Genomic DNA, 23,571 nt, shown 5'->3' with positions numbered 1-23,571 from the left:
AGCGGGATGCAAAGCAGGTTCACGCCAGCCTCCAGCGGGACGCTATCGGATGATCCCGCTGTGATTTCACACTGGTGTGAAACTGATTTTTGGCCTTCTCGCTATATTGTCCTCCCCCTACCATGACGCCTGATGCCAATGGGGTCAGAAAATTCCAGTCACAAATGCAGGGGCCTTTCCTCTTTCAATGGTTAGGGTTCAACTTAAGATATTTTGAGAGAATTGCGCCTGGAAACTGAATCCTGCAGAAAAATAGTCCCAATTCTATTATCCAGCACACACAATGACTGAGCTCACTCCTGAACACAATAAAAAGGAACATTAACTCCTCTTCAACCTACCAGTTTCAAATGCTGCCTATTAATTTTGTATGCTTTATTGTGGACAGTTTTAGTCGCCATTCCTAAGGAAGGTTATACTTTCCTTAGAGAGGACGCAACAGAGTTTGCTGGATTGATTCCAAGTAGATTACAAGTAGAACCAGGTTTAGCGGAATAAGCCTGTACTCTCAGGAGTTTAAAGGAAGGAGATGTGACCCCATTGAAACATAAGATTCTGAAAGGGCTTAAAGGGTAGATGCTAAGAGGCGATTTCTGCTAGCAGGAGAGTCTATATTACATTTCAACAGAGTTGGAACCGATATCATGGCAGGAAAGTTTACTGGTACTGTTGCAGAGGGTTTAAATTATATGACAGAGAGTTTGGAACCAGAGCAAGGGAGAGAAGCAAAGCTGGAAATGGAAGGCAGAAAATGAGTGAGTATGAGGAAACAAAGGCTAGAAAAATAGACAGCAAAGGAATTGCTCAGTGATTACGTGAGCTGAAGGCACTGAAAAACATTTGACAATATGATATCTTAGCTGATATTGAAACGTGTTTTAAAGTAGAGCAGGAATGGCAACTCAACATTCCATGCAACAGACAAGACACAAGAAAAAGGAAAAAAAGACTTGCATTTATATTGTGCCTTTCACAGCCACCAGACATCTCAAATCACTTTGTAACCAATGAAGTACTTTTGAAATGTAATCATTGTTGAAATGTAGAGAAAAGAATACAAAAAGGGTTGCAATATCGTTTACAGAAACAATCATGGCTATGAGGTGTGATGATTTGCAATGAGGTCATATGGCTTGAACTGTGGAACAGAACAGGGGTAATCACACTACTGGTAGTACATGAAGGAGAAAGAAGAACACATTTGTAGGCAAATTGCTGAGAAGTTCAGAAACACTAGCACAGTAATAGTAGTGGATTTCAACTACCACTAGTATTAACTGGGATAAAATCAGTGTAAAAGGTATTAAGGGTGCAGAATTCTTAAAATGCATTCAGGTAAATATTTTCACCTATACATGGCAATTAAGCTCAACAAGAGAAGGGATAGTTCTGGGCTTGGATTTAGGGAATGAACCTGGTTAGGTGGAAGGGGTATTAGTGGGAGAGCTATAGTGGTAATGATTATAATTTAGTTAGATTTAGGGTAGGAAAAGAACAAGGGTAGACCATCAGTAAAAATTTTAAATTGGGGAAAGGCCAATTTTACTAAGCTGTGATGTGATTTGGCAGAGGTGGACTGGAACAGCTACTTGTAGGTAAATCAGTGTCAGAGCAGAGAGAGGCATTCAAGGAGTAAATAGAGAATGTTCAGAACAAAAGTGTTCCCACAAAGAAAAAGGTGGGACTCCCAAATTTAGACCCCACCCCCTGCATGTTAAAGGACATAGGGAATAGGGCAAGAAAAAAGGGAAGCCTATGCCAGATGTAGAGTGCTCAGTACCGCCTAAACTCTAGAGGAGAATAAAAAGTGTAGGAGTAGAATTAAAAAGGAAATTAGGACGGCAACGAGAGGATATGACAAAAATATTAGCAAGTAAAACAAGGAAAATGAAATATATTTTATAAAAGCACAAAAAGCAAGAGGAAAGCTAATGAGTAGGGCTGCAAGGAGGCCCTGGGATGAAGAGGACATGGCCTCCGGAGAGAGGTAAGCCCAGAGTTTTGGATGGGGAGGAATTGAGGAGCATAGGGAGCGTCGTAGGGGGCTGGGTTTTGTAGGTTAGATGCAGAGAAACAAAGTTGGGGGGGGTGGTTAATATCTTGGAGAGGCTGCACATGCCACAGGGCACCCTCTGAATAATGTGCCCTGCTTCCTTCCTGCCTTTTCAGCTAAGTTGATTAAAAAACAGCCTTCCCACTCTCGCCCACCTGCCACTTACCAACATTTTTTCCAAGCGCAGGTGGATTTAGGGCCCTAAGTTCCTTAAGTGGTCAGGCTAGTGGGCGCCTTACCCACCACCTGTATAATGGGGACTGTTTGGCGGTGGGTGAGAAGGCAGTGGGCTAGCCACCTGACATAAAAATGCACACAGCAGGGTTTGCGGGGGATGCGGTCAGGGGGGCGGATGGATGGGGGAGGATGCCATAAGATCCAGCCCACACTTCAGGGTGAGGAAGAAGTCAGTTTGATTGACAAGCCTTCTAGCGAGTCCTTGAATGGGGACTGAGTGAAGACCCAGATCTCCTCCTTACTGTGAGCACAAAAGGGAAAAACAGCAGAAGAGAGCAGAGTTTTAAAGCAGTAACCGTGAGTTGCAGGCCAAGACTTGGAGCTATAACCCATCATGTAATAAATCAGTTTTGCAATAAGAATTTGTCTGTAAAAGCAAATAAGTCAGCCCACAAAATGGGCAAGGAATCAATTTTTTAAAGAGCAAGCTTCGATTCAGTGAAGGAAATTGCTTTAACTGTTATTCTGTTCAGTTGCTGTTTCAAAAATGAAGGGCAGAATTTTCCGTGCCCTCTGGTGTCAGCGTCAAGGTGGGTGTGAGGGGACAATATGGTGGGAAGGCCAAAAATCAGTTTCGCAGTGTCATGAAATTACTTTGCAATCATCCTCTCCGCCCGTCAATCGCGGGCCACATTTCCCACCGCCGTACTTCGGGAGCTGCATTGTAATACATCTGCACAGCATTATAAACCCAGTTCACCAAAATCATTACCCCCCCACGCTGGATTATCTGAACACGCCTGTGTGGTTGCATGCCGATGTGTTTCACAACAGCATTTATAAGGCGTTCACCTGCACTTTGAGGGGAATTCGGAGGTGAGTGTGCAGTAACACTGCACAACTGTTGGATTTCAAGGTTGAGGTGCCACGCATTCAGGTGAGGATACAGGCAAGTCGCATTTTCCTGGCTGGCTGACTGACAGTGCGATCCCAGGGCAAGGACTGCCCTGTGTTGATGGCAGCACATAAGCACACGGGGGCGGGAAAGGGAAGCAGCCACATATTAGGGAAACCTTGTGTAACGTGACCATTCTTCTGTAGCTGAGACAGTTCAGATGCAGTCACGTTGACATGCTAGGAGTCAGGCCTGTAGCATATCTGACCACTCAAGCAACACAGAGGCCTGAAAGTGCCACCAAATGCTCCAGAGCTTTTCACCACTCAGGCACAGACTGCAAACTAATGAGCATTTTAGTGGACTGCAGAACAATTGGATGACTGGGCACATTGTACAATCTCCTTGCTAAAGCTGGCCATGGAGCAGTCATTGGTGGAGGCGTTCACAGCCCCTTGCAATGTCATCATCCCAGTCTGGACCAGTCTACCCCATAGTTCAAGCTAACGGTGCAGCCCTGCAGGGTGGGTTAGGAGAATGCCTGCGCCTTAGCTGAGAACACAGCATGTAGTCCAGTGGGCAAAGCTACCACCAATTGGTCAGGTGGAGTGGGGCGGAGGGGTTGGGGTTTCGGGCAGCCATGCAGTGCACTAAACTCTGACCATTCACGTGGTGGCCAGCACTCTCCAGGATGTGTTAAGGGGCCTTCAAACTTAACCAAGAAGGGTTCTTAGTATACCCAGGTTAACTCCATTTCATCCTGCAGGAGCCTGGTGACCTAGTTGTATGCCTCATTGCTTACAGAGAAGAGAGCAACGGAGGCACCTGGCTGTTCAGAGGGAGGAGCAGCACCTCTGGAAGAAGGGGCAGCTGATGTGCCCGTGCATGCCATTGAAGACCCATCCAAACCATTGCTGGTCGGCGCCTGGTTAGATCCAAGATCTATAGACAGCGCTTATGATTCCTGCTGTTGACTGAGAACCAGTGTCGCCGAAGACTGCGCATGTCCATGGAGCTGGTCGGTCACACCTGCCACCTTTGGCACCAAGGGGATATGGAGGGCGTCTGCTGCCAGTGGCTGTGAAAGTGACCGTGGTGCTAAATTTTTACGTCAGTGGCTCCACAGGTGACCTCTGTGGGATATCACAAGCCTCCACCCACAAATGCATCCATGAGCTCAGGGATGCCATATTTGTGAAGGCACACAACTTTGTGCATTTCACCCAGGATCAGGAAAGCCAGGATGCAAGAGCGGTGGGATTTGCCCAGATCTCAGGTTTCCCACAGGTGCAGGCTGCAATCAACTGCACTCACGTCACGCTCAGATCTCCATGGCAACAAGTGAACAATGATGTCAATCACAAGAGCTGCCACTTGCTGAAGGTGCAGCTGCTGTGCAACCACCACAAACGCATCCTGCTGGTCTGTGCACGGTTCCCCAGGACTGTCCATGAGTCCTACATTCATAGTAAGTCTCAGATCCCTGATGTTTTCCAGGGTCCACAGAGGCGGCAGTGCTGGTTCTTCGGGAACAATGTTTATCTGGGACGTGACTGATGATGCCTGCGCGGCGCCCTCAGGGTGCAGCAGAAAGAAGGTACAACGAGGTTCATGCTGCAACTCGCAACTTGGTGGAGTAAACCATCAGCATGTTGCAAATGAAGTTCTGGTGCCTGGACCGGTCTGGTGGAGCCCTGCAATACATTCCACAGAGGGTGTCATGCATCATCATTGCCTGCTGCGCCCTTTATAACCTGTCGCTGCAATGGGGAGAGGACCTGGCTGAGGAGGACATGGAGGAGCTGCCCATCGCCCCCGATGAGGAGGATATTGACAAGGAGGAGAGTGAAGAGGTCCTCAAAAGCAAAGATAACGGGGATGAGGCTGTTGCACTGGCCAGATGAGGCAGGCACACTCGGGAGGCCCTCATAACTGCTAGATTCAGATGATGATAATATGCAGTGAGGAGACACCATAGATCCTCACATTGCATCTATGAATGTTTTGACTCCAATCTGGCTGACGGTAGCACACGTACCCTCTGTGATAAGGCTTCTGTCATGGAGACGCAGTCGATGCCCGTAGTCCCTTCATTCCAGGAGAATGATGACAACATGCAGTGGAGACACTCCATAGAGCCTCACATAGCTTTTGTGAATGTCTGACTCCTGCCTGGCTGATGGCAGCTCACTTGCGCTCTATGAACAAGGTTTTGACAAGGAAATGCAGTGGAGAAATTTTAACTTCTCAATCCTGTGGCATCCTTCGTGAGCTGAACCCTTCAGGACCACATTGTCACCGGTCACAGATGCTGATGAGATTATGGGGGGCAGCTGTACCTCAAAGGTGCTGGGAGCACACAGAGAGAATGACGGAACTCTGTGCTGCTGGCCTAGGACATTCTGGCAGCAATGATAAGCCCATCGAGGTGCAGGCATGATTGATGTATCCAGGGACTGTGAAGATGCACCATCAGTGTGCTGGGAAGGTTACACACTGCACAGGGAAAAGGGCCTGGACTGAAACACCTGCCTGAGTGACACTGCTTTTCATAACAAGGAGCCATAGGCAAGGAGACAATCTTGGGAGTTTATTAAAAAAGTGAGCATTATGTACAAGTGAGTAACATCTGTGCCCAGGCTGTAGCAATTACATCTTCTTAACCTTCCTAACCCTGCCGCTACGTCTTGGTGCTCCTCCAACATCCAGAGTGGAGGTGGAGGCAACCTGCTGACTGCCACACCCAGTATGTGATGACCTTGACAGGCGTGCTCTGGAGGGCTGAGACCTGGAGGGCCCCTGAGGGTTTTGGGGGTCCTGCTGTGTGACAGTGGCACCTTTGGGTGAATGGCCCCAGGGAGACTTCTTGAGGAGAAGGAAAGCTGGAGTAAGATTGCGCTGCCCCGTACCTCTCTCGTATTGACACTGTTGGAGGCCAATTAGGCATCAGCGATGGAGTTCAGCCTGTGCAGCAGTGCAGGACCGATGTCCTGGGCCAAGTCTCCATGACAGCCATCATCCTACCATGTTCCTCGGTGTGTTGGCATGCCGGTGCTATCGCCTCAGATGGAAGGTGTACATCTCCTCCATTGTGCCTTGCAATTTGATGAGTGCAGCGGACACCCCTCCCTGATGTTACCAAGCTTGTGTTTGCAGCTCTAGCAACTGGGGTATGACCAAGTCCAGAGGCTCGTCATTGGACTCGGACTCAGCAGATTTCTGGTCTCCAGCAGTCCTCCAAGTGCTGGAGACCTGGGAAGTCCCTGCCTCCACCTGCTATGGATCAGACAGTGCAATGTGCTCACCAGATTGTGACCCCGAGGCTACTCTAAAGCTAGATCCCACTGAGATGTTTATCTCTGCACTGGTGGAGGGTGTGGGTGAGCGCTGTGATGGGACTTCAATGAGGGTTTCAACAGATTCCTCTTCTGAGGTGTCTTCGCTCTTGAGTCAAGGACTTGGGTCGTGGACTCCCTCGGCTGGTTCTTAGATGTTCCTGTGAAAGCAAGGAGAGATAGATAGTGTATGGCAATGTCCATGGCTATGAAAGAGGACACATCATTCACAGCATGGTTGTCTGATGGACGTTGCACTGCTGGATCCTCATTTGGTTGAGCACCACCGACCTCACCATCAGCACAGGAATGGTCCAGATCTTCATCGGCCAGCTGGGTGACTCTATTTTCAAAGTCCCTGAGGACTTTAATTTCAGGCATTCCTCCACCAGTCTGCAACCTCTCCCTTTTGTTGAGTGCCAGGTTGTCCTGCATGAATAGAGGTGGAGAAAATGTAAACAGGATGCCTGCCAGGCCAGGTGATAAGTATGCCTGGCATATGTGGGTGGTGAATGGCGCCATGGATGGGATGAGGACAATGTAAGTGTGTGTGAGAGAGTGAATGGTGATGTCCCTTGAATTGGCAGTGAGTGAGATCCCTGTGAATGTGTGATGAGTTTATGAGTGTGAGAGATGATAGTGATGAGAAGAGTGATTTATCCTGATGGAACGGAGGAGATTATTCATCCTCTTTCGGCACTGGGTGGTTGTCCTCTTTTGCAGGGCCACTACAGCCACCACCTCCCAAGCCAGATTGGTGATGCCGCTGCCCCTTCTGTGGCCAGAGCAGGGGTAGAAGACATCATAGCGGGTCTCCACGGCATCCAAAAGGTGTATCAGGGATGCATCACTGAATCAGGGGGCTGCAGTCTTCTTGCCTTTCAGGACCATGTCTTCCGTGCGGCAGTCCTGGGCTGGAAGCACTGAGAGGTGCGCGTGGCTGCACTTTAGATATGGCACCTGGCATGAGGAACAGTGAGGTGATGGTGTGGCAAGCGAAATGGAGGCCACCAGCCAGCAAAACGTGCGTTTCCCGGGAATGCATGATTAATGAGGCGGGATTGGGACAATACGGCATGTAAAGCCGCCGTTGCAGCCAGCAGGTAAAACATTCTTTTTCCCGCCCACTACCCAATTTAGTGCAAATCTAGGACGATTCTGCCCGAAGTCACTTTGCAATTCACATCAGGCCTCGCTTCAATCCACCTACTGATGATTGAAGCACACTTAGGGGCAACTGTGAAAGACACAATATCAAGCTCAGATCACAAAACCATGAGGTATTGGGAAGTATGGGCACAGTACTATATGTATGACACATAGACCATTTACAGGATCGAGCAGGACCACTGTGCCAAAGGCAGAACCTAAACTTGTACCAGGAACCTTCCTACACATTTTAAAATTATGTCTTTGCAATCAGCCGTTCTGCGTAGAGGGTCAGGGGACCAAAAGGATCATGACCAATCGTCACATTCCATCTATGTGGTGCTTATTGAACCTACTCAATGGAGAGCACAGACTCCCCTCGATGAATAGGCCAGCACAACATTTACCATTAACTACAGGATGGTGCAGGCTTCCTCTGCAGTTGAAGCACACGTGAGACATATCTGGTTCATGGAAATCTGGAAAACTGTCCCCCAAAAAGCTGCTGAGGTTAGATTAATTGAAAACTTCTGAAAATAAATTAATGGATTTTTATTAGGCAAGCATATTAAGAGTTACAGACCGAAGGTGGTGGGGAGAGGGGGTGCAGTAGATAGAATTTAGATACAGAAATATAGGATCCAAATGAATGGCAGAACAGGCTCAAGAGCTGAATGGCTAACTCCTGTTCCTATTTTCCTATGAATCAGAACATATGTTCAACTTATACCTAGAAATGAAGAAATTCCCAATCGATCTGGAGCTCACTTTTGGAGAGTCACTCAGCTGAAACAACAACAATACAGCACAGAAACCTACCCAACTAATAATGAAGGCAGAAAGCCTCCCCTACCTATACATGAATTGCCAGAAACAAGTTGCTGCAAGCCATTGTCCCCTTAACCTCCCAGTTCAGTCACAGTCATGCCAGGAAACCTGAATGTATAGCTTGAATTTTATGGGGTCCAAGGGAATGAGCTGCAAGGTGGGGGAGAATGTAAAATTGGCTGGGATGCAGGGTGGCATGCCCCTTCCCTTCCTGCTGTCACTTATTTTACCAGCGGTGGAGTAGGTGGTGGACGACCCAGCCCTTGGCCCAATTGAAACCCTTAAGTGGCAAATTTAGGGCCATTGCAGGTGGTATTTTACCAGCAGCAGTTAAGCCCTCTGCCTCGTGAGGAGACCACTGTGTTCTCCTTGTGGGCTCAGGAGGAGTTCCCGATCGGGCACTCTAGCCCACAGAGGGCCTCCCAGTAGTAAGGGCCACTCCCACTGAACGACCACTTTCTGCCCTCACAAACAACCCCGCCGGGGCCTGCCTGACTAACCCCAATGAGCTCCACAAAAATCACTTTAATTCCAGGGCACCCTCCACGTGGCTGATCCAGGCTGGCTGCAGTCCGCCACTGCTCACTCTGGTGCTGCTGGTACTGAAGAGCTGCTGGTCCTCCAATTGGCCGGCAGCTCTTGGAGGCAGGACCTTGTTGTTTAAAGGAGCAGAAACCATGGCAGCAAACATTTAATTGCCTGAGGATTGTAAACTCTAGTCGGGGCTTCCATGGCCGACTGAGGCAGGGTTACCCCCAACTTTCCAGCTAGTGGATGAGGCCACTATACCCTGGCCCATGAATGCAATTAACTCCAATGTAAAATAATTTTCTAAGGTATACATGTAAATGTAATTTTTTGATAATTTAATTAAAAAGATAATTAGGAAAGTTATACCTGAATAAACAATTCTCTACCAAAGGAAGATTTTTGGATGAATGCACTACTCTGTCAACTTTCTGCAAAGATCAAGTCTATTTTAAAAGGTGGGCTTGGAATTTTGTGTTGTTTGCTCAGTAAATATTCAATCCAAAGTATAATATTTGAGTATTTACATAGAGAACTGTAAATTTTATATTTGCAGCATCTCTAGTTAAAAGGATAATAGCATGAGTGTTCCATGCTAATTTTAGAAGTTTCAATTGTGCTGGCAATTACAATGATTTCAGTGTGATTGTTATATACAGTACTGTTGTTAGCTGTAAGAACAGCATGGCAACATGGTATTACGGAGAAAAGCATAGCAACATACTGAACAAAGCTCCCCTTTGCAGCTATGATTCTAAAATTTGATCATGAATTGCTTGAAGTGGCAGATTTATGTAAATAATAGCTGATAATTAACTTAGGCCTGGTCTTTCCTTGGCCAATGGTATGTGACCAGCCTTCTCAATCCTTTAGGAGTGGACCAATTAAGTATCCAGGGTTTGTTTCTGTTGTCAAGTCCTTGTTTTTCACTTGAAGGAAAGGAAATCAGATGTTGCAGCAGCAATTAAAGGTTGAAAGCTTAAAAATCCATGAGTCATTGCAGAACTTGAGGAGGCAGAGACAGAGCAAAAGCACAGGAAGAGAACATGGCAGGAGGTGGACCAGCACTGAGGTGTCAAAGACACAAGAGTCGTGCAGCAAAGATAAGGGCAAAGGAGGCAACGGTTTTGGAACCCAACACAGGATCTGCCAGAAGAGGATGATACAGGAGATAAAGGAGTTAATTCGCACGGAGAGCTCACCAATGACCACCCATCCCCACCCAAGCTGTGTATCCCTCTCCTGCCATTCCACAGTTCCTTATCCCGCTTTCAAACAGCAAGGGTGCTCGTGATCGAGGTAGTGCAAGGGTGGGAGATGGAGATGTTGGAGATGAGCTTCAGATTAAAGTTGATAATTGGATGGCAGTCTCCTGCAGTACTGAAATTAGTTACAAATTCCATATATTCTCACCTTCTAATATTGATCATTCTCTCCTGAATTGAAAGTTCACTCACTTAAAATGAATTACCTCACTGCTGCTGACTGTTTACAAACAGTGAGGACAAACAGCCTGGTTGCTCCAGAGAACCCATTCCTGCCTGTGATTTCACTAATCCACCATGACATCTTGGGCTGAATTTTATGGGCTACTGCCATGTGTGCTTTTGGCTGGGAGGCACATAAAATATGACAGGGTGTCTAGTGTAGCTTCTTCCCATCCACCCCCGGCCTGTTCCACATAACACAGCCTGCCTGACATTGGACCTACTGAGGCTCTTAACTGCCCAATTAAGGGCCTAATTCCACCTCCGCCATAATATGGTTCACCAATTCTGGTGAAAAAGTGGGAAGGAAAGAGTGGTACCTCCTTTGCGGGACGGGGTGCCTGTACACATCAGAGGCACACTGCCAAGATGGTACCCCCCCCCATTTTGTCCCCCCTCCCCCACCCCCAGCTTCCAAAGTCTGATGCTCTCCCATCCTTTCCCAGCCCTCCCTGAAGTGTCCAATCCTTCCCCGCTCAAAGATCCCAAGGGACTTAGCTTAGTCTGGTGACCTTGGGCAGAATTTTGCCCTTGATGAGCGGTCAGGGCCCACTGGCTCGGCGGCAGGCGGGCAGCCGATCATCGCTATCGAAATGGGCCCCGCCACCATTTTGAGTGGGCGGGCCACCCAATGGGAAGCGCTATGCGCTTCCTGTGTGGGAGGGGGAGGGATTCCCCAACTGTCAAAGTGCGGTCTTTCATGCATGCACACGAAAGAGCGCACGGTTCCCTGAGACTAAGTCTCAGGGAGAGTGCTGAAAGTTTTATAAACTTAAAAAATAGAAAAATAAAAAATTACTAACATGTCCCCCTCATGTGACAATGTCAGACGAGATGGGACATGTTAATAAATATCACATAAAGTTTATTAAAGTTTTTTAAAACAGACATGAAATCTCATCCCACCAGTGGATGAGGTTTCATGTTTTTTCAGAAGCCCGCTGGGGCTCCTGGCCTGCCCGCCAGCCTTAAGGTTGGACGGGCAGGGCCGTTAATTGTCTTAATTATCCTGTCAATGGCCTCAATTGGCCATGGACAGGTCGGCGGGCGGACAGCTGATTTCGCTGTCAGCCCACCTTCCTGAATAGTTAAATGGGGCAAGATGACGGGTGTTCCCCCGATGTCATCCTGTGTCATTTTCTTGTCGGCAAGTGGGCCCTGCCCCCAACTCGCTGACAGAAGAATTCTGGCCCTTGTTGTTTTAGTTCCAGCAGTGCCCACTACTGAGTTCTGGATCTGGTGGGACTGCAAGAGCTACCATCCAATGAGATTAGCCGTAGCTCTCAAGGGTGGGACTACCTTCCACTGAAGGGACAGAAGTCCCATGCTGCGCTTGTTAAGGCTGTCCTCAGCATATTATAGCTGTTGGGCAGCCTTTTTTAAGCTTGATTGGTTTATGACTGACTTTTCAAATTGGGGGGCGGGGGAGGGCATGGCGAGCACTACTCCTCCTTCCCATCCATAAATTCATCCTGTTATTTGAGTACCAGTGCAGATACACCAAGTTGGGAATATATGACGAGTGAGGCAAAGTATATATCACAAGGTAAGACCATGAGTGAACAGGAGCAGCAGGGAGGAGATAATTATGAACTAAGGGCAGAAATGACTGTACCGAGGGACTCAGATCTAAAAAAAACAATGGCCTCACGTGTAAGGAATGGAAAGTCTTCTTTCTGGAGGAGTCGGCAAATTACATCTGCAATGCAACAAAGGATTCAGAACAGTGTGGTGTCAGTGGCAATCCAGCAGAATTTCATGGCAACAAGACATAAGGAGAATGTTCTAAGGGCTGCGACTTAATTGTTTTCACTGAGACATTATTTGGAATGAATCTGTCCAATAAAAGTGAACTAGGAATAGTCACAGATGACAACATTTCTCATAATGGTGGCAACACAATTGCATCAATCCAACCCCTCCAACACCAGCAGAGGAACGAGCTTCCCACCTGCTTCAGAGAGCAATTGAACACACACTCATGGTCAGGGGTCCTCTGAGCGACAGCAATCATAACTTGATAGAATTTCACGTCCAGTTTGGAGGGGGGAAATGTAAGTCTAAGACTAGTGTTTGAAACCTTAATAAAAGGAATTATAAGGGTATGAAGGCAAAGCTGGCTGAAGTGAACTGGGAAATTAGATTAAAAGGTAGGAGAATAGAGGTGCAGTGGCACCGTTTAAGGAGATATTTAATAACTCAGCAAAGGTTTATCCCAGTGAGAAAGACTCTTAGAAAAGAATGCGTCATCCGTGGCTAAATAAGGATTGTATCAAATTGAAACAAACACCGTACAAATCTGTAAAGATTAGTCATAGGTCAGAAGATTGGACGAATTTTAAGAACCAGCAAAGAATGACTAAAAAAAATAAAGTGGGAGAAAGTAGAGTATGAGAGAAAGCTAGCTAGTAATATAAAAATAGATAGTAAGAGTTTCAACAAGTATTTAAATTGCAAAAGAGTAACTAAAATGAATGTTGGTCCTCTAGAGAGTGAGTCTTGGGGATTGATAATGGAAAAAAAGAAAATGGCAGAGGCATTGAACGAGTATTTTGTGTCTGTCTTCACTGTATAAGTCTTAGAAAACTTCCCAAAGTTACTCAAAAATCAAGAGGTGAAAGGGAAGGAGGAAATCAATTCCCATTGCTGGGGAAAAGGTGGTGGGGGAAATATTAGACCTAAAGGCTGACAAGTCCCCAGAAGCAGATGGCCTTCATCCAAGGGTCTTAAAAGAAGTGACTGGGGAGATGATAGATGCATTGGTTATAATCTTCCATCATTCCTTAGATTCTGAAAAGATCCCAGCAGATTGGAAAATAACAAGGTAAAAGAATAAAACAAAAACAGAAAATGTTGGAAAAACGCAACAGGTCTAGCAGCATCTGTGGAGAGAGAAACAGAGTTAACATTCTGAGTCCATATGACTCTTCTTCAGAGCTGAAGAGAAGTGGAAATGTGAAGTGGAAATTGTTTTTGCCTTGGCTATTAAGATAGAAGACTACACAAGCAAAGTGCATATGGTGTAGGGCTGACATTTTAGCATGGATAAAGGATTGGTGAACTGATGGAAAGCAGTGAGTAGGGATAAATGGATCTTTTTGGATTAGCAAGCTGTAACTAGTGGAGTGGATCAGTGCTGGGGCCTCAACTATTTACAATCTACATCAGTGACTTGGATGAAGAGTGAATGTATAGTAGCTAAATTTGCTGATGACATCGAGATAGGTAAGAAAATAAGTTGTCAAGAGGAGGTAGAGAGTTTGCAAAGGGATATAGATAGGTTAAGTGATTGGGAAAAAATTGGCAGACAGGAAAGTGGAGTTGGAACCATAACCAACTCAGCCATGACCTTACTGAATGGCGGAGCAGATTTGAAAAGCCGAATGGCCCACTTATACAAACAAACGAATTAGGAGCAGGAGTAGACATCTTGGTTCCTCAAGCCTGCTCCACCATTCAATAAGATCATGGCTGATCTGAATGTAACCTCAACCCTACATTCCTGCCTACTCCTGATGACCTTTCACCCCCTTGTTAATCAAGAATCTATCTAGCTCTGCCTTAAAAGGGCTGGATGGGAGGGTGAGGGGTTGTGAAGATTGAGGGCTAGAGGACCTGACAGCTTCTAAAACAACGAGGACTCTATACCGCCCCCTCCACTCCCTAGAGTGAAAATTGGGTTTTAAATCGAGGCAAGTCTGCCGAGACAAGAAATTTCCTGACCCGAGCTACCAGCCTCAGTAGTGAAAATCCAGCCCTCTAACTCTGCTTCTGTATCCAGAAATACTGCCTGAACTGCAGAGTATTTCCAGCATTTTCTGTTTCTTTTATTTACCTTAGATTATTGTTTCCCTTTGCATGAGCTGAATATTTATCATGAACTCGTCAGCCAGGGAAGAAAATTTCTTTGTATCTAAAGGATAGTTTAAGGGTCTGATTTTAACTAACTTGAATTTATGCATTGGCCAAAAATTCATGGTCCACCGGTTGTATGATTTTAGCACAGCTAGTGTTTGCATAGTTTTAAATGTTGGAAGCATATAATTATTTATGTGGCAATCCTTGGCTTGGGCTGACAGGTGGTAAGCAACATTTGCACCACACAAGTACCAGGCAATGACCATCGCCAACAAGAGAAACCTAACCATCTCCCCTTGATGTTCAACAGCATTACCATTGCTGAATCCCCCATCATCAATATCCTGGGAGCCACCATTGACCAGAAACTTAAACTGGACCAGCAATATAAATACTGTAGCTACAAAAGCAGGTGAGAGGCTGGAATTCTGCAGTTGGTAACTCCTCTCCTGACTCCCCAAAGCCTGTCCACCACCTAAAATGCACAAATCAGGAGAGTGAACAAATACCCTCCACATGCTTGAATGAGTACGACTCCAACAATACTCAAGGAGATCAATGACATTCAAGACAAAGCAGTCTGTTTGATCTGCATTCACTCTCTCCACCACCAGCACACAGTGGCAGCATTGCCTACAATATACAAGGTGCACTGCAACCACTCACCAAGGCTCCTTTAAGTGCCTTCCAAATCTGTGAGCTCTACCACTTCAACGAACAAGGACAGCAGATGCATGTGAATACTACTGCAAGTTCCCCTCCAAGCTACACACCAGCCTGACTTGGAACTATATCCTCCACTGTTGCTGGGTCAATATCCTGGACCTCCCTCCCTAACAGTGCTGTGGATGTACCTGCACCACATGGACTGCAGCAGTTCAAGAAAGTAATTCACCACCACCAGCTTGTCAAGCACAGTTAGGGTTGGACACTAAATGTTGGCTTTGCTAGTGATGTGCACATCCCATGAAGAAATTTTTTTAAAAAACCTCATGCTCACAATCAATTTTTGCTGGGATTTTAAACTGGTAATGATTTGGTGAAATCTCTCTTTGGTCTTATCTGTAGAGACGACAATGGCACTGATAGCAATACAGGCAAGACTGAACCCATTGCATCACACTGTAATACAGTACAATCAAGAGAGATGTTGGACCAGCAAACTAGATGGGGTAGATCCTGGGGATTGTTTTAGTAAAATGATAAAAATAAGTGCTTTCAATACATAATTCTGGGCCTAATTGTTGATTACCGTAATTTGAATATGCTGATTGGGTGCTAAAACAAACACCTATAGGTTTAAATGCAATTTTTGTTGAGCAGTATATGTGAGCTTCATGCACCCACTTTACTGGTGGTGTTGACTACGTTGGCTGACACACAGCAAGGCTCAGGGAATGAGTGAGAGGGTGTACATGTTCTCGACACAGCACCAGAGGACCTGATGCAGGAGTTGGGATGTCTTGAGCACACAGGAGGGGAAGAGTTCACCTTGCCCTCCTGCTCCTGTCTCTCTCTCCTGCAGGAGCTGGTGCTGCTCAGCCTAGCCTTCCGACCTCCTCCTATTCTTCCTGCCAAACAAGGAGGAATCCTAGTAAATTCTGATGATGAAGCATTCGTTTTCTCCTGTTGACTCCCATAAGGTGACAAATAATGAGAAGCAGCACAGCTGTTCCTCATTTTAAATTAAATCCTCATGGAATTTCCCTGAATAAATGTTATTGGAGTGCAGGTGAAGTTTCACAAAGTGTCCCTGAAAATCTTCTGCTATATTTCAAATGGCCTTTTCAAACTTCCAGCAGTAAGTGAAGAGTATAAGGTGATATACCTTTACTAGTGCTCAAAATCTTCTACAAATTATTTACTCCGAATCAGCTGGTCGATGTTAGGAGAGGGCGTTAGTTCAAGCGCTATCCACCAAAATGCCGTGCAGCCTCCTTAATGAGCACTAGGCGGTAAATTATGTGACAATCAGCTGCTCAACAATCCTCTGAGTGGCCATTCCTAGTGCTACTTTCAATTCCTATACCAATAATTATATCTCGCACTAAATGGGGGCTAACCCAAGTTTCAGCTTAAAACCCCCTCCTTGGCACCGTGGAGGCTCTTTAGCACCTAAAGCATTTGGAGACAATTGATCCCATCTAACCCCGACCCTCATGTGATAGTCTAAAACAGATAATAGCAAGTTTTACATTTCTCCCAATTTTTGTTTCTTTTAAAGTTAGTTTGAATGCTAAATATCTACCCTTGCTTTACCTAGTGCTAGCCGTATCTCATTTCAGGTCCGTTATCTTTTATTGAGATGTTTAAATGTATGTTTCAGCAGTTTTTGAAAACAGTAACTTCACCTCTAACTTTCAGGGCAACATAAGTATCTATGCGCTGGAAGGAATGACTGCATCATTGACAAAATTCGAAGGAAGAACTGTCCAGCCTGCCGCCTCAGAAAGTGCTATCAAGCTGGAATGGTGTTGGGAGGTAAGAGAAAAAAGTTCTTCGATTTAAGTCAAAACAGGTAAATCAGATCTAATATATTCTGCATCCTAGCAAGATTGTATTGAACACTTTGATGTATAAATGCATAATTATAAGTGAGTGCATATTATTTTATGGAACTAAAAATTATATTCCTTGCCCAGTGAGCCTGTAATTCACATAAATGAAAACTGGAATTGATAGTAAGTGTAAAATTTCTCTGAATAGTTTGAGCTTTTCTGCTAATTTTCTCCTATGTGCCATGCCATTTATGCAACACATTTTAAGTAGGATCCCAAATGCCATATGAATATGTTCATTATACTTACAGAACACAAAGTGTGGCACAATATTTTTTTTACAGTAGTGCAATCAAATCATATTCCTACATCTCACTCCCCCTATCTCCTACTACCAGTAGTGTGTCATTATTGAGAAGTGTGCAGTATTGGAAGAAAATGAAGATATGCCATCCATCAAATTTTTAGCACTTTATTTTACAATTCCATTTCCAATTAACAAAAATACAAAACAAGTCACAATATGGATAGGGTTTTTAAATGGTTCCTTGCCATTTCACCAGCTTAAAATTCTGAGGGAAATTCTGAATTCTGAAGTAATGTTTTTTTTTAAAAATAAGTTCCTTATGATCATTGGGAATGACAGTTTAACTACCAACTAATTGTGTGAACACTTTCCAGACGGTATTCTGAAATGAAAATAGATCAATACATTGCAATTTACATATTCATTCAGAAATACTCAAAATCATACCAGATCACTTCAGAGAGGCTGCAATTTCTACACTGTTTTCCACGAGGTGGCTCATTAATAATGAACTAAATTCATTTGTAAGGGCAAGTTTTGAAAACAAATCAAGCTAACTTGGACCACTTGTGTTGGAAAGGCCTTTTTTTAAATAAATGAATTGTATATGTACGGTGGGACAATTTGTCTATTATTCTTTTTGTACATATAAGCAATACCACTTTGGAAATTATGGCAGTTATTTATGCTCCTCCCTTTTGCATGAACTGATGATGCCAGTGACTGGAAGAGAGTGTTGGCAGTAAATAGGTAGGTACTTTAAAAACTGAAAGAGCTATGTATTTCCCCTGGTGTTTAGTAGCTGTGTATTTGTCCAAATGGGGGTCTTTGTCTGAGTTAACTGGCTATCTGGTGAAGCATGAAACCAATTTGTCAGGTTGGCTCATTGCAGTTTTTGTCTGTTTCCCTTATACTATGTTTACATGTCATCTACTCGAGTAATACCAACAGCATTTTCAGAGTGATGCTGGAGGGTAGCTGTAGTCATGCTACCCATTGGCATCATTGCAATCTTGATCAATGTGCAGCTGCTGTCCCTTTCTACTAATTGAGTAAAGCTGCTGGAGCAATCAATGCTTTCCAATTGGTAGAAATGGAAAGGCAGCCTGTTACAAAACTTTTTTGATATAAGAGAAAGCTAATGACCAGCTCCTGATGGCCCAATGAGTAAAGGCACCACCTAAAGTAGCATTAAGCCATGCAGGTTGCAAGTTCAATTCCTGATCTGTGTTGAATTTTTATAAAGACAAAGCAAAGATTGATAACTCTGGGTGGTAGGGAGGTAGGGGTTTAAAAGTTAGGGTGCTTGGATGCTGCACTAAGTATCTTCACTAATACTCTTACACCCATTCCCTCAGCTTTTACAAAACAAAATGCCTTCAATGCTGACTACCTGGCTCTTGCGTTTCCTAAAATTAAGCTCTTTGATGTTGTGCAGCTTGGATTGAGACTGCCAGCACACACTGTACTCTCAAACCTGAACAGCTGAGAGAGCAGAGAGAGACTTTATCCCCTTTCTCAGGGTTAAAGAACTAAACTCAAACTTGGATTGTAGAAGATGAACACAATGTGCCTCAAACACTGTGTACTGTATGTTAATGTTTAACAGTGCATTATTTTCTAAACTATTCATTTTCAATTAACAGAACATGGCCATCTTTACTAAAAGAAAAACCAGCAAAGGGTTGAGTAAGCTACTTGGGTAGAAACAGGTTATTCCCTTCAGCCAGAAAAACTTGATGTAAAAATACCAGATTCTACTTCATAAATCCTGTAAAGCCATTTGCAAACTTTAGAACCAATGTGATTGGTTTATATAATTTGTAACATGTTTGTTATCCAAATCAAATGCAAACATTCTAGCATTTTGCAGCTTTAGGAGCTACAGTTATTTTTCAAAACAGTTCCTCAGCATAAGCATGGTTGCAGTGCTTAACCTTTCCATATATGTTAATTTTTGTGCATACATTGTACAAATCTCAAATTTTGTGCTTAATTTTTGCTTTAACGCACCTGTATATTTTATTTTGGTGATGTAATGTACTATGGATCTTGACTTTCATCTGTTCTCCTGTTAATGGATTGGTATTCTGGAAGGAAGAGATTAAATAAGCCCCTGGACCTTCTTCATTCAAAATCTGTTCCAAAACCTTCCGAGGGGAAGCAAGGTCTTTGTGGAACTGTTACCTCTCAGTAGAAAGATAATCAACTGAAAGTGCATATTTGTTACCAGTGAACTACTGAGTTGACTTTATCAAATGAAGCTCCAGGCATGGAACCTTGCATCCCCAAGAGCAAATATTGGGAAATCAGAGGCATGGTCCCCATAATTTCTGGAAAATCAGGATAGTGTTTCCCAGTGACCAGGGTGCCATATTTGTGGCACACAGTTCCAAAACTGACTTCTAGGTCTAAGTTGTGAAAATTTAGGTTTCATTTTATCAATCACAGAACAAGCTCAGGAGAATGCTACTTTTTTTGAAGGGATATCAAAGCAAATTCATCAAAACATCTTAACTGATAGGTCATGTATTTTATCGCCCTGATGTGGAAAAACCATAAGCGGGACGAAAAGTAAATCAGTACTAGGTTGAATATCTTATGTACCAGTAGACTTAGTAAACTTGATTGCATTAATGAGCTGACCTACAGCTTTTTATTGTGTGTAAGGGACAAGAACATGTTTTGTTAACAAGTGTGCGCATTCCTCTTAACTAGGAAATTAGAGACATAACCCACAGAAATAAGCAGCAAATAATTGAAATCAGGAACATTTGTTTTTCACTGTAGGCATCCCACCAAGCCTGTTTTGAGCCTTAATTTTCAAATCTCTGTAAAGCATAACCTTAACTCATGTTGTAAACCACAGCTTCTGTGAGCTACTGTAATTCCAGTATTATACCAATTTAATTTTTTATACTGTGCTTCTGATCCCTGATTTTGAGAGAGTCTATGCTGCCAGCAGTGCCTGACTGAGGTGAGATTTAGTCAGAACTGCAAACTGAGAGATAACCAGTGCGTTCCATTTTGCACTGAAGAAATATTATCAGTCAGGTATGGTCGTGTTGGTGGCCAGTGCCAACCTCACTGTAACCTGTAAATTTACCCCTGAAGTCCCAAATTTCCCTTCTTTGAGGCAAACCATGCCCCAGATTTTGCCCTCATCCACATAACATAGGGGCCTGCTTGTTTAATTAGCCTGGCCTGCTGAAGAAAAGGTTATTTTAACCAACAAACAGTAATGTTAATTGCATTTTTCTCCTCGTGTTAGCTTCAATTATTGTGGACACTGCCATTTCTACAAAATAATTTTTTTTTCCAAAGTCATTTCAGCAAATTGTTGCCATTTCTTCAGGAGTTCCACTAGCACTGCATGATTTAAATAAGGAAAATGGGTTCATGTTATACACATCTTGATATCACTTGTTAGACATGCCAGAGGTGACTCAGCTTTGCTGGATAGGTTGCCACAGATCTATACCATCTGCTCCAGGAATCTGCTGCAACAAAGACAGCTCTCCTGTAGCTGTGAAAGTTACTACTGAATTAAGCTTTTATTTATCAGATTCTTCAAAGCCACAGCAAGAAACAGCTACTGGATTGGCCATATATGTCTCAAGCTAGTGACAGATGCTTGAAAGGAGCACGAGCAACTTGCATTTATATAGCATCTTAAATGTAGTAAAGCATCTCAAAATGCTTCACAGATGTGTTATCAGAAAAATATTGAGGCATTTTCAAAGAAGGGGGCATTAGGAAAAGCAAGAAAGAGCTTGGTGAAAGGTAAGGACAATCTTAAAAGAGGGAGGGGTGGAGAAATTGAGAGGTTTTGGGAGAGAACTCCAGAGATTAAGGCCTTGGCAGCTGAATCACAGTTGCCAACTTCATCCCATTCTTTGTGGAACAGAGGCACCAGCTAGATAGGGAAGAGAACTTTCATTGGAGAGCAGGGATCTCAAATGCCCAGAGCATAGTAAATGTGAACATGTGAACATCAGGGGTCTTCACATCAACTCCATTACTAAGTAAACATAAATCCCATTCAATTAAAATTCAGGTAATGTCTGGTCACAAAATGGCAAAAGCAGTAAATATCTATTATTCAGGAATCCTTCATTATGTATCAGTCCACAGTGCCCACATTATTTCATACAGACTGAGTGAATGGTAGTTAGGAAATTAGGACCAACCTCAGTAGTAATGGCTGATAACCCAATTGAGAATCACCTGAACAGGAACATGAAGTAATTACAATGAAACTCAAGCCTCAACTAGTGCACATCATTTTGGATGCTACCATAAAGACTCTGCTGTTTGGAGTAAACAGAGTGGGTGCTCCTCTATGTAGCCCTGCACAGGTGTTCAAAGCACATGCAGTTTGCAATACAAAAAGATACAAGAGAAGGAACATAACATTTTCATGGTCTTAAGTTGTTTGTGTTTTGAAACCAAATACCTTCTAGCAGGACATAGGAGAATGCCATCATGCATTAGAGGTAAAGGAGGAGGAACTGAAGGAAGCCAAGTAGTAGTCAGCCAGATTGCTCAGCAGGACATTTATGGAGAGAGAAGCAGAGTTTTTTTAAATTGTTCATGGGATGTGAGCATCACTGGCTAGACCAGCATTTATTGCCTATCCCTAGTTGTCCTTGAGAAGGTGGTGGTGAGCTGCCTTCTCGAAACGTTTTGCAGTCCATGTGGTGTGGGTACATCCAGAGTCCTGTTAGGAAGGGAGTTATAGGATTTTGACCCATCGACAGTGAAGGAAGGGCGATATATTTTCAAATCAGGTTGGAGTGTGACTTGGAGGGGAACTTGCAGGTGGCAGTGTTCCCATGCATCTACTGCCCTTGTCCTTTTAGGTGGTAAAGGTTGCAGGTTTAGAAGGTGCTGTCGAAGGAGCCTTGGTGTATTGCTGCAGTGCATCTTGTAGGTGGTACACATTACTGCCATTTTGCACAGTGGTGGAGAGAGTGGATGTTGAAGGTGGTGGATGAGGTACCAATCAAGCAGGTTGCTTTGTCTTGGGAGGTGTTGAGCTTCTTGAGCATTGTTGGAGCTGCACTCATCCAGGCAAGTGGAGAGTATTCCATCACACTCCTGACTTATCCTTGTAGATGATGAACAGGCTTTGGGGAGTCGGCAGAATTCCCAGCCTCTGACCTGCTCTTGTAGCCACAGAATTTATATGGCTCATCTAGTTAATTTTCTGGTCAATGGTAACCCCCAGGATGTTGGTAGTCGGGGGTCCAGTGATGGTAATGCCATTGATTGTCAAGGGAAGATGGTTAGATTCTCTCTTGTTGGAGATATTCATTGCCTGGCACTTGTGTGGCATGAATATCACTTGTCACTTGTCAGCCCAAGCCTGAATATTATCCAGGTCTTGCTACATATGCACACGGGATGCTTCAGTACCTGAGGAGTCGCGAATGGTCCCTGCGGTGTGGGGAATAGTCACCCAGCAGTGATTTCCCCTGAATTGACCAATTAATGGGCAGAGGGCAGGCACACTGTCCAGTTAAGCAGCAGGCTGTCCTTTAAGGTAAGTAAGTGGGAGGAACCCTAAGAAGGAGACACCTAACTTAAAATATTGCCTCAGCAGCCAGCCAGCATAGTGCAAGGGAGCTGAAAACTAAAGGGAAGAGGGGACTTTATGGACAGAGTTCAATGCCAGGGAAAATATTGCCAGCATGTAAATGAGAAAACTCTAGCCTGCCTGGAGAACTGGCCCAGGAGATCACCTCCAGGCAGCTATCCTGTTCCCTAGCCCTTCTGGGGATCTGGAGGTTCAGTGGAAAATTCCAGTCAGTTCCTGACAATAGGCTTTAATAGGCCTTTAATGAGGTCAAATACTGCCCCTTCTTCCTGCATCCAGGGAAATGGCCCAGGGATAGGATGGAACCAGGGAACCATTATGCTGGCCAGTCAGCCAGCCACATAAATGTATGTACCTGACCCCACCCGCAGCAGCCCCCCCCCCACCCGCCGGCTCTGTGCCACCTCACTAAAAATTCCCCCAGTATTTCAAGTCGCTGACCTCTCATCAGAATACAAGTATCTTTAGTCTCTGAGGAGGGTGGACTTGTGCTCTGAAGAGCACCAGCTTCCTTTGTTGTGCCTCTGCAACAACATCATTAAAGGCTCCTTAATTAAAGGGTGAGTTTTCCCATTTACATGCTTTCAGCCTTTTCTCTGGCATTGAACTCTGTCCAAAAACCTCCCCTGCCCTGCTTCACCTGATTTCCTTACCACAGTCGATTATGCTGCTGACCAGGCCTTGAAGTACCTATTAAAATAAGAAAGAGAGGTCAATCTTCCACAATGTGTCAGGTTACTGAGGCTAAAAGAGTTAAACTATGAGGATTGATTAGATAGGCTAGGCTTGCATTCCCTTGACTATAGAAGCTTAAGGAATAATATAACTAAGACGATTAGAGGATTTATTTGGACAGA

General features: G+C 44.5%; 1 protein-coding gene across 3 annotated transcripts in view; it reads left to right on the top strand.

Annotated features, from left to right (window-relative positions):
- Positions 1-23,571, top strand: part of LOC121284441 (progesterone receptor-like) — a 398,041-nt gene that overhangs the window by 235,759 nt on the left and 138,711 nt on the right. For all 3 annotated transcript variants that reach the window (XM_041199906.1, XM_041199907.1, XM_041199908.1), the window contains exon 4: positions 16,675-16,791. In XM_041199906.1, coding sequence (XP_041055840.1) covers positions 16,675-16,791 — 117 coding nt within the window. The remainder of the gene's footprint in view (positions 1-16,674; positions 16,792-23,571) is intronic.

Source organism: Carcharodon carcharias, chromosome 11, assembly GCF_017639515.1.
Source record: "Carcharodon carcharias isolate sCarCar2 chromosome 11, sCarCar2.pri, whole genome shotgun sequence".
In the NCBI taxonomy this organism is placed as follows: domain Eukaryota; kingdom Metazoa; phylum Chordata; class Chondrichthyes; order Lamniformes; family Lamnidae; genus Carcharodon; species Carcharodon carcharias.
This window is presented reverse-complemented; position numbering and strand designations above follow the sequence as displayed.